The sequence below is a fragment of the Empidonax traillii genome, unplaced genomic scaffold (genome assembly GCF_003031625.1).
Source record: "Empidonax traillii isolate 1590-97213 ecotype Southwest subspecies unplaced genomic scaffold, ASM303162v1 scaffold645:size365152, whole genome shotgun sequence".
NCBI classification, from domain to species: Eukaryota; Metazoa; Chordata; class Aves; order Passeriformes; family Tyrannidae; genus Empidonax; species Empidonax traillii.
In genome coordinates this window covers 140,007-152,103 of record NW_020955838.1, presented here as the reverse complement: position 1 = coordinate 152,103, position 12,097 = coordinate 140,007, and the positions used below count along the sequence as shown (strand labels likewise).

Below are 12,097 nucleotides of genomic sequence, written 5' to 3'. Positions count from 1 at the left end.
AACTGCAGGAATAACTGTGCATGGCTTTGTCTCTGTCATGGAAGAAACTCTATGTATAACCTGCCTGGTAAAAAAGGATCTGTGTATCCCTACCATGAGTTAATGCTTACACAAATCTCTCTATTACTATTTTGGATTTTAAATATAATTTTTCATTAGCACGTTGGACACATAACAAAATAAAAATGGTTTCTCTGTCTTCAGTATTGTTGATGCTAACAATTTTCTCACAAGCTTGAAGCCCTGAAAAATATATACAGCAAAGAAAGTGGAAGGGAAGATACTTTCTCTTTCCCTTAATGATTGAATACGTTATTTATTCTGGGTACTCTAGAAAAGAAAATAAACAAGTTTCTGCATTCAAAATACAGTACATTTACATAAACAGGCCATCAGTAAGCATAGTATGCAGCTACACTTGTGAGGAAAAAAAACCCTTTCCAAATGCTGACATTAATATTTATCTTTGCAACATTCATCAGGGCAAATCACAGCAGCCAGTCTGGCATTGTATATTCTTGGATTTACTTGAGGCTTCTGAAAAGATGTATGAGCTTACCGCCTCATCACCCATGGCTTCCAGCAGGGCATCAGCAGAGTTGGTATGGCTGACAGCTGTCATATGGTCCAGCTTCCAGAGCCACATAACAGCAGCCTTAACAGTGTGCTCAGACACAGGAGTAGGTTTCTGTTGCCACTTCATAAGATTCCGTGCAGCCCTGAAAATGAGATTAACTATAAATCAGAAATAGTGAGAATAATGCTGGCAGAATAAGAGAGCAGAGCTCTGCTACTATAACAATTATTTTATATTCTTAAGTAATAATTACACTATTCCACAGATACTAAATCTAGACTTGAAATAAAAGAAGCAGAAGGAAAATAACATAATTAGAAAAATACTGTAGTTTTATATGATTTTTTTGAGACAACTGTTTCAAAGTAGGGTCAGAAGACCTAAAGTATGTCAAAAAGAGTCCCTGATTTGTATCTCCCTTTAACATAAAAACTCAATCAGGTTTTTAAAATATGTGCATGAAAAAAAAAAAAACAAGTGTCTTCTACAGGTCTTGTTCCACAACTTGCTGCACAACCTTTGTGTCAGACCAGTTTAACTGACACTTTTTTTTTCCTAGCAAGGCTGATCTTTAGCTACCTATCAAAAATGAAATTTTTTATATTTTAGTTGTTAAAGGGTTTAGTCTTAATGGAAGAAGTACAAAGCAAATGAGCATGTTTGCCTGTGCACTTATACATAAAAAGACTTAAAGGAACTAAAAAACCAACTGATTCCAGTATCTGTGACATTCCATTAAGCACTGTTTTGAAGAGTTTCCTCCAAACCTAGAAGACAAATATGTATCCCGAGATTCTTTTAAAGTAATAATTTATATGCTGCATTGTCTTTTATCTCTCTCCTGCAAAACCAAATGAATTGATGAACTTATTTATTATGTCTCAATTTTGGATTGGCTTTGCAGTTCATTTTTAAAGAAATAGTTATCTGTTGTTCTCAAAAGCTAAGGAAGTTATCCACTTTAGAAGTTATCTACTTTGGAAAATAACTACTTTTGCAACAGGTGGCCCAAAGAAACTGTGGATGCCCCAAAGCTGGAAGTGTTCAAGGCTGGGTTGGATGGGGCTTTAAGGAACCTGGTCTGGTTGGTGTCCCTGCCCATGGCAGGGGCATTGGAGCTTGATGGTCTTTAATGTCCCTTCCAATCCAAACCATTCCATGATTCTACTATTCTTTTTTTCACATCTCAGTTGTATCACAGTCTAGAGAATTAAGACAGAGCAGTAGAGCTGTAAAAATCTCTTAGACAATGCTTGTGTAAAATAACATTAAGAATCACAGTGCAGTTGCAAGTTAGCATTGTGGAACCAATTTTAACATTATATGAACTAATTTGTGCATAATTTTTTCTACTAATCTATCCAAACCCAATCTTACAAGTTCAAACTTTTATGCATATGAGAATTTTTGCATAGATAGGCAAAATTTGAATATCTGCTTCTATTCTTCTATTTGTAACTAAAAGCTAATTCATTCACTCCTTTTAGGGAACAAGCGCTTGCCTTTTGTTATGGAAATCTACTATTGTTTCCTAGTCCTGCTACTGATTTCTGTGACCATGGAAAGCTATAGAAATACAAAAGGCTATGCCTATGGCACTTGGTAGAGTGTTAATTCAGGTGTAAGGCAGAAACCCCTAATGCCTAAAGATACAAGAATGCCTAGGTGGTCAGATAGGACCTCACTTTTTCACTCTTGAATACATCAATGCCTGAAGGGCACTACTGCTATTGTAAAGTCCACCTATCTTTCTGGATGTCTGTGCATACATCAGTATTTGGGTTCTGTTCCTCTTTACATCTGTTCTTCATGGTAACAGTGGTCTTATTTTAAATGGAAGTAGCAAATTCAAGTGACTAGGGGTGGATCTTGCTGGAAAATCTATAGATATGAGCATGGCATGAATCATGACAATTTACAGTCCAGGAAGCATCTTATACAAGTACATGTTTATATAATATGCAACTCCTTTCTATTCTCCAGCAATGGACCAACATGGACTTCTTTGTTCAGCCTGGAGAAGGCTCTGGGCAGATCTGATTGTGGTCTTTCAGCACTTAAAGGAACTTATAAGAAAAATTGAAAGAGATTTTTTAGTAGGGCCTGTAGCAATAGGAGAAAGGGTGATGGTTTTAAACTAAAAGAAAGTAGATTCAGACTAGATATATGGAAGAATTTTTTTACAGTGAGGGTACTGAAACACAGGAAGAGGTTGCCCAAAGAAGTGGGAGATGCCTCATCCCTGGAAACATTCAAGATCAGGCTGGATGGGGCTTTGTGCAACATAATCCAGGGGGATATGTTCCTGCTCATTCCAGGGGTGTTGGACCAAATGACCTTCAAAGGTGTCTTCCAACCCAAACCACTCTATGATTCTACGATTCTTTCTGCTTACCAAATGAGGTTGAATCTGGCAATTTGGATCACCTGTTCCGCAAGTACCATAGAAAGTGCATCCCGACATAGATCAAATTCAGTTGGAGCTGCAGTGCCAAAATCCAAAACAATGACAATGCACCGTTCTTGAATCACTCCAAATATCTGCCGGCTCTCACTGGTTAACCATTCCATTCGCTGCTTATACAGCTCAATAGCTCCCATTAGACAATCCACAAAATGAAGAATCAGTTCTTTTTTGGCTGTCAGCTTTATTTAAATAAGGGAGAGAAGGAAATTGAACATCAAAACAAATAATACAAATGCAGCCCCAAGCTTAGCACAGCTGCAATAGCTGGTTTGCAAGTGTCAGATATACCAACCAAGTAACAACCCATTTTCCTTCCACTATTTCAAGAGCAAATACTTGACAAATGCATCTAAGCTATAAAGAAAAGGCACTGCGTTTTGTTCCTAATTGCTTTTCATAATCTGTTTATATGAGCATGGGACAGTGCCAGTGGGTTGTCTGACTTGTCTGTCTCAAAACTGGAGCAATTAGAATGAGCTGAACACAGTCTAGGATGTAGAAAGGGCTGCAGAGCAGATGGGTGAACAAACAAGACAGAGAAACTTTGTACCTTCTCAGACTAGAATTTTGATTGGCCCTTAACATTTTTTTACAGCAATACAAGGGAGCATACGGTTTGGTTTTGGGGCACTTCAATCTCCACCTTGTCTTTAGCATTTGAAAGGAAAATGCAAAATGTTTCTTGTTTGTACTATTATCTCACAAAAAATAGCCAGCATTACAGGTTAACTATTTGCAGGTAGGTGCTTAGAAAAATTTAGTTCGGATAACTGCAATCAACAACTAAAACTTCCCATGCTATATCAGAAATGTAAGAAAAATCTAGATTCAGTATTAAAATTAAAACCAGCAGATCCTCCCTATGAATACATGTATATACATTCACCATGACCTGTGGGTTTAAAAATGCACCACAGACTCCAGTAAAGATATTCCCCCAAAATCTCTGACCCATGTGAGCCGACTTACTGATTGCCTTCTATCTCTAACTGCCTTTCTGGGACTAAGTACAAAACCTTGGAGATACAAATGTTTTTAAACAAGAATATTTCTCAGGGAGAAGTAATTTTCTGTGTCAGTCTGCACACTTCTCCCTCTCATTTGTATTTTTCTGTGTTCTTTAATATCAGCTAGCGCCCTGTAATGTGCCTCCCAGATACAGAGTCTCAGGCAGTCTGCCAAAGGAATGTAGGCCTGGGAAGGAGCATTTAGAAATCCAGTTTCCTCCTATGACAGTCAGACTCATACAAAGAAGCTTATTGCACTACACTGACCAAACTCCATCTTAAAATAAAGCTTTCTTGCAATACCCTCTTACTTGTATTTAGCCAGTCCAGATTTCCATTTCTCTGAGGGCTGGAAAAGTTCTGACTGTCCAGCTGAATTTTATTCATGGCAATTCATACCCATTTATTTTTGAACTAGTATGCCTTTTAGCATAGAAAACCATAGCTTTTCTCTATCCCTGTCATTTGCCTTTCTGTAGCATTCAAGGGCAATAACACTGCCCTTCATCAGTCTTCGTCAGACTTACATTTCAGCATCAACCAAGCCCTCTTATAAGATCAGCCCTCCATTGCAGTTCATCCTACTAGCTCTTCCCAGTACCAGCTCCAGTTTGAATTGCTTCATCTCAGCCTGTGGTAACTGTACACAATATTGTACACAATATCCTAAATGAGATCCGACCAGATCTTGTATAGTGTCAAAAATGTTTTCACTGCTGCTCACAACATGTCTTAAGATTAAAAGACATTATGTAGATATTTCATATGGGGGAAAAAAAAATGAGGGAAAAAGGCTCCCTGAAATGGTTCTTTACCCTTGCGCCTCAGAAGTTACTCTAGTCATCAGAAAAAATGACAAGCCATTTTCTTTTGTAAAATCCTTTATAAATTAACTCTCTCCCTTCCCAGCTCACAGGCACATCTCTTCAATCAGAGTCTGTCCTCTTAACAATGGGGCCGCCAGCAGCTGTTGCTAAGACATTCCGTAGAACATAAGCCTGGGCAGAGATCCAGTTAGCTGTCTCTATAGAATAGGCTGAGCCTTTTGTGACCTGCTGGCACTAAGCAAAGCAGTGCTTTGCATCGGCAATAACAGCGCATTTTGTCTTCTTATTTCAGCACCCTGATCTGTTTTATTGATTATGATTTTATTTTTTTTTAACTCATTCTGAGTATCTTCTTTTTAAGGGTTCCCTCTTTCAAAACAGAGTAAATGTTGCTTAGAAACTGCATCTTGTCTGGAAAAGATTTACTGCAATGCTGCAGCAAGGCAAGAGCATAAGACTGAAACGAAAAAAGATAGCTAGCTTTTCTACCACTGATGGTTATCACTAACAGTTTGACACAAAAGAAGAAAATACTATCAAAAGATAAAGTTCTCACAAAGAATTTAAGTACTTTATGACACAGGGAGGCAGTTTAGTCATATTATTCTGCCACAGTGATAATAACTTCTAAGTGCACAGGGACGTTACCACAAGTCAGGCACACTTACATTATAAACGCTGCCATCTTGTGCTCTCTTGTACTGAGGAAACAGACCATCTGCATACCGAGAAGCCACAGGTTTCCCCAAGGTGGTCACATAATCTATGGTAAAATTTACAAGAGATCAAACTGCTAATCTTTAGGACTACTTCAAACAGATCTTTTTCAGGCTGATGTGTATATCATCTCTATGAGGCACATGCATCAGTATTGAGCCCTTGACATTAAGAAACTTGAGAGAAATTCTGTTTTTGTTTTACAGTTATTTTCTTTCTATATCTATGATGGGGCCCTGAGGCCCCCAACGGGCCCTCACTGCCCTCATCAGCCTCAGCTGGGGTTTCTAGGCGCATTACAGAGAGTTTGATAGCATACATCAGGCCTGGGCACACAGTCTTTGCTCTAGCCATGTCGTAGGTGTAGCTGTCTCAAGTTCTGCTACTGGACCTCTCTCCTGGGTAGATTTCTCAGCTCTGTATTACAGCCTTGTCTGCAGTTCTGTTTAATGGATACTCTAAGACCTGTGTGATGGCCTTGACCCGTCCTACCTCTGGTTCCATCTCCTGTTGCTCCTGGCTGCACTCCCTGGCTGGCCCCTAGACACGGTTAATCAGTTCACCCTGCTGCAGGACTGCATCCTGTTCAGTGAGGGCACTGCCTGGGCTGCAGTCCCTTTTTGGTTCCTGGCTCACTCTGTCCCCATAGAGCAGCCCTGCTTTTGCTGCTCCCTAATAGTTTAGTCAAAAGTGGGGAAAACCCCCACATCTAATTATTTATAGGCCAAAAAGCTACATGGGACTTTAATAAATGAGAGGTTTAGGCAACCTCACAACAGGACTTGCAAATATTTGTCTGTCAAACAAAATACAAAATCTGGTACAGATAATGCTGTTCTCTTACACAACTAAATGGGTGCAGAATTGAGTGCATCTAAGGAAAAGGTTGCATTATGCTCTTTCAGTAGCTAGAAATCCTCTACAGGATCACCACCCATAGGAAAACATTAGGGGTGGGAACATATAACGTCATAAAGCAGCTATCTGTACAGCGTGCTGCCTTGCCTAGCCAGTACATACTGCTCCTAACACTGTGACAACTTTCATCCTGCTTAACAGCTTCTCCTTCCTCTGCAGTATACAGGATTTCAGGAACTGCACTGGTGATCTCCAAATGCCCCATGTACACAGGCCAGCCAAAATCTTAAATTACGCAACCTAGAACAATTGCAATACATTACAATTCCTACTTCTCAGGCAGCAAGTTGTTCAAAGAAAGGAATATCTTACCATGCTCTGCAAAACACCATTATGGCAGTGGTTAATAATTATTAGCAAACTCTTCCCCTCCAGCTGTCAGATAACTGCAAAGGAACATTTTTCTATAGCCTGACTTTGCATGAAAAGCAAACTGCATTCTAATTAAATTTAACTGTTTCCTTAAAGCTGAATACCTGGAAATACTATACTATTCCCAAGCAGGTTAGCTAACCCTGATGATCAACAGTAGATTGCAGATTATGGCATGACATACATTATATCTGCAATGTGAAAATAGATAGAGATCTTATCACATGCTATTTGCAGGAAAAATATTAGCAGCCTCAGCAGCATGAGCTACTGCCCACTATAGCTAAATTGGACAGGATGTGAACGGGAGCCCGGGTAAAGCAACACTACAGTTGAGTAAGGAAAGCCCTTCTAAGATCTAAGGCAGATGGAGTGTCTCAGTCCTCTGAACTGGCAATGCCAGCAACTATGGATACAACTTCCCTTTCTGCCATTATCATAAGAGACAACGTAAAAATCTGCAATGTGTACATTGGGATGCAAAATTAGTGTGACCCCACAGACTACTCTATCCTATTATTGATTTGTCTTATACCTTTCCTGTGCTGGAATCCAATCTGTGACAAAATCTGAGAGAGGGATAATTTGTTTCTTTTGAGACCATAACGTTGAAGCCATTCAGAAGATGAAACGAGGGATTGTACGTCTGTGCTCCACTGACTGACTGTCAGTCTCCTTTCCTTCTCATTTGATTCCTTCTTGTGGGCCTCATAGGAATCTTCAAGATCTTGTCTGTGCTTTGAATCAAAGGCATCTACTGTAAAGATAAATGAGGGAAACACAACATTTATACTTTAACCAAACAATTCCAAAACCAAATGAAACTAATTATCTCCTTTCTTCACCTATATTCCATGGTCCTCTGTACATATATAGCTCAGCTCTTGTTTTCTTTTTTTATAATAAACAATGTTCTTAGTCTAGAAAGCTGCTCTCAGTTCGACATATCTACTTGCTGTTATATCTTTTTATTAATTTATATACACTTATCTTCAATTTATTAAAGTAAATGTCTCTTGTATGCTGAAATTCAAGTCCTGAAATCTAAGTCTGGTTTGCCAAATGGAATTTCTTCCAGCTCCTAAGACATCTCTCCTAAGTCTTGGGAATCAGAACTCATAATAGGCGTTGGAAGATTGTCAGACCACAACTACATGCACATTTATTAGCATTATGCAATAAACACAGATTTCCTAGCAAATAACACTGAAGTCCTACCATAAGCAATAGCAATGCCTGCAGCAGATCCTGACTTTATTGCAAGGCTGGTGAAACTCCCTCTCCTCACACAATTTTCCTCAAGTGTAAATGATGGTTCTGGCAATATCTGCTCTGGGCTGTGACATATCATGTGCATGCACAGGAAATCATGAAAACGAAGGTCCATTTTAATTTTAAGTTCTCTAGGCCATGGAATGCATCTCAGCACCGATGTATAGTTGGCTGGACCAGCTCTGCTTGCATCTGCCAGCAGAGCCAGCCCAGAGAATAGAGTGGCTGAGGCAGAAATGGAAGCAATGACAACAGTAATGCCTCTGTTCCTCAGCACAGAGGTTCTAGGAGGACATTGGTATTTCCTGTTCATTCCCAATATCTTTGCACGAGTTAAGCTGGCTCTAGTTGATTAAATACCCTTGCTGTATCTAACTGTACTTTCTGTGGACTTTGAAATTTTCCCCAGCATCATCTGATATATCCTAGCTCTCTGTTACCCATATATGTAAGTTGCCTGTAAATTTACTGCATGCATCAAACTGGTCCAAAATACAAATGGTACTTTAATCTTTAATGACTACAAAATAACCTTCAGTCTAGTACAGAATATGATCAGAACTCTCTGCTAAGATCAAATATTATAAAAACTGACCTGGTTACAAAGGTTCATTAGAAAGTTCCTCAGTTAACACTACATACAGGAAATAAGACTCTATTGTCAGAAATCATCTTTCAGTGACAGAGGGCTTCTACAGTGTAGACTGGCACCAGCTCTTTCACAGTCATCAGTCCTACAAGCAGGGTGCTGGGCTAGCATGCCTGTAGACATTGGCATTTTACCAGCTTTTCTCCTTTGCACCACACAGAAACAATAGCAGCAACAGATGTTAACTCTAGAGAGAGGCAGGTGAAGGTTTGCAGCTCCTCGAGCTCTGTATACACTCAGGCATTGTTTGTAGTCACTTGAAGAATCATTCCCAGTTTCCTTCTTCTAAAACAAGTGAAGGAAAGCACAACACTCCAAACACAGCCCAGGGAAGAGTGGCATAGCTTCAGAATGGCTTGTACACAGCTAGCAGCATGCACACCACAAGGTTTCAAAGGAAACTGGAAATCATCTGGGAAAGCATGGAATCTATGCAAAAATAGTGCTGAAATACTCACAGTCACTCCAGGCAATTCTCTTAGATGTAATGGCAGTCATGACAGATCTCTTGATTGGCAGCTCCTCTTTGCTTTCTTCTTAAACCCTGAGGAATTATTATGTTTTAAGAAATATAAAATGTTGCCATGCACAGGTCAACATGAGCTGGAGATGAGCTCCGCAGGTCCAGCCAATAATAAACTGCAGAAAGATGAAACCAAGATTTTCCTCATGAGATCAAGATTTTTCTCAAGAAAAATAATAGTACAAAGAATAGCTACTCCCCATGTCAAGAAAGGCTGAAGTCAGATTTGACCGTGAGACCCATACTCAAAAAAGAGAAAGTAGGATATTGGTAGTATCATTTCCCTTCCTTCACTCTAAATTATCATAAAAATGAGACAATATACTAGAAAAATTAGTGTGGTGTTTTGGCCTGCTGTCAGCTGGTTGTATTATATTCTATTATTGTTTTGCAGTATACTTTACCTTTGCTAGAATCCAATTTATGACTAAACCTGGGAGTATCTGAGACATAATTTTGTGAAGAGATTCATAACTTTGCCTATAAGACTACAAGATGATTCACAAAGAAAAAGAATTATGTGTGTATACATGTTACCTGAATGTGGTATAAGGGCCAACCGTGAATAAGACACAGCACATGAACAGAAAACAAAATACCAGACAAAGCAAGGTAGCATATATTGGCTGAGTGTACTGCTTTGAGACATCATGCTTTGCCATTTACTTGCTTCTTCTTTTAATAAATAAGAGGAATGAATGAGGGATATTTATGAATCACTAGCAGGCACAGATGTTAGCTATTGTCGTCAAGCAGTTTTTCCCACAGGAAAAGGAAAAATGGGATAAAATATTAACCCAAGGACTTAGTCTCCTCCCTCTTTCTTTATTACAGAATGGAACATGCTATTTATTCTGCTCACATGGGTTTAAATACCCATAGGGAAACATATAAACCATTCCCTTCTTTGTCCTGTTCATGCAGAAAGACATGAACAGTGTAAAAGGCAGGAAGGACTTTAAAAAACCAGGACTGTTCTGCACCCTAACTTCCCAGGTGTTGTACAGAAGATGCTCCCCAGCAGCACAGTCCCTGACGAGCCTAGACTTGGAATCAGCATAATAAAAGGGAGCCCTTGCCACAGGAGAGCCATGGCAGAAAACAGCCTTAGTGAATGGCCATAGCAAGCCACAAAGCTTGTGCCCTTCCTCTCTCAGAATGCAGAAATAGTGCCACAACACTCCCACAGTAGTAGCACACATTTCAGGCAGCAGACTGCATCAGAGAACGAATCCCAGGTGCCATCACATTTTCCAGATGCCCAGGGGTGTAGCCTCCAGCACCACCCTCAGCTGCTTGAACAGCACCTGGATGGGAAACCGCCTCTGTATGAAAAGGAGCATTTGAAAGGAGACAAAGCAACTTCCAACTTGGAAACAGCAAGTTCCAAACCAATGAAAGTTGGGACAACCTTCAGCCCAAGATCTGAATCCAAACAGATTATTTTCAAATAAGTTCATCTGGGCACCTCTATGCTTTCCGCTCTGGCCAGTGCAAACAAACCACAAAAACCTTCAGCCAGCAACTGCTCAGATTTTGTAACACACGTGTGGATGGCAGCATTTGCTGAGGCCATTCCACCTGGCTGCCCCTCACAGGTGGGAATGCCTCAGGAAAGCACACGTCCTACAGCCCAAGAAGCCACCACACACCATCGGAAATGCTGAACTCCCTGTAAAAGGAGTGTGGGGGGCTGAGGTGCGTGGCTGCCCACTGCAGAAACTGAATCACAGAATCACAGAATGGGAAAGGTTGGAAGGGACCACAGCGGATCATCTGGTTCAACCTCCCTGCTCAAGCAGGGTTGTCCTAGAGCACGTGGCACAGGACTGCATCCGGACAATTCTGGAATATCTCCAGAAGGGAGACTCCACAACCCCTCTGGATAGTCTGTTTCTGTGCATCAGTTTCTGCCTGTTGCCTCGTGTCGTAGTGGTTGGCAGCACCGAGAAGAGCCTGGCTGCATCCTCTTGGCACCCTCCTTTAGATATTCATACACACTGATGAGGTCCCCTCTCAAACGGGTCAGAGGGGTCAAAACCCCAGCGGGGCCTGACGAAGAGGGGAGTGCGGAGCAAGGGCCAGGGTGAGGCACGGCCATGCCGCTCACCGCCCCTGCGCCCTCGCAGCGGCCACCTGAGGTAACCGGCCGCGTCCCCGGATACGCCGAATGGAAACGGGCGAGGAAGGGAAGCCGGGGCCTCTGGGGTGAAGGACCGCAGCTCGGCGTCACACTCCCCGCCAGCACCGCTGCCGCTGCCCAGCGGGCGGACCTGGGGCCGCCGCCTCCGGCGCCGCTTCTCCTCCCCCATCCCAGCGGCCCTCACCTTCCTCCGGCCGCGCCTCCCGCCCGCCCTCAGCGCGGCTGTGAACCCAGAGACCGCCCGGTTGCTACGGCACGGCCTCGCCCCAGCCCCGCGCCCCAACCTCCGGCGGGGAGGAGGCAAAGCGCGAGGGCAGAGCGGCCCGAGGGCGGCCCGCGGGGCGCGGGCACGGGCGGCTCCGGGGCCACTGCCGCTGTCCCCCCCAGCCCCTGCCCCTGCCACCGCCCCTGCCGCTGTCCCTGCCACTGCTCCTGCTGCCGCGGGGGAGATCCGTGCGGAGTAAATTCATTGTCGACAGGCGCCGGGACAACGCCGTGCATTCATTCATTCATTCATTCATTTGGGAACCAGAAATACACGGGCCCGCTCAGTCGCAGGAAACTATATATAGAAGATTCATGCTTTCTGTTCTCGTTAATTCTTAATTTAGGCTAAGCCGTTGAC

The 12,097-nt window shown here is 42.1% G+C and overlaps 1 protein-coding gene across 1 annotated transcript in view; it reads right to left on the bottom strand.

Annotated features, from left to right (window-relative positions):
- The window catches only part of VWA3B (von Willebrand factor A domain containing 3B), a 67,626-nt gene extending 55,858 nt beyond the window's left edge, over positions 1 to 11,768 (bottom strand). The window contains 6 exon segments of the mRNA XM_027899128.1: positions 560 to 719; positions 2,973 to 3,223; positions 5,547 to 5,641; positions 7,421 to 7,639; positions 9,265 to 9,350; positions 11,657 to 11,768. Of these exon segments, the coding sequence (XP_027754929.1) occupies positions 560 to 719; positions 2,973 to 3,223; positions 5,547 to 5,641; positions 7,421 to 7,639; positions 9,265 to 9,304 (765 nt within the window). The 5' untranslated portion in view covers positions 9,305 to 9,350; positions 11,657 to 11,768.
- Between the last annotated feature and the right edge of the window lie 329 nt (positions 11,769 to 12,097).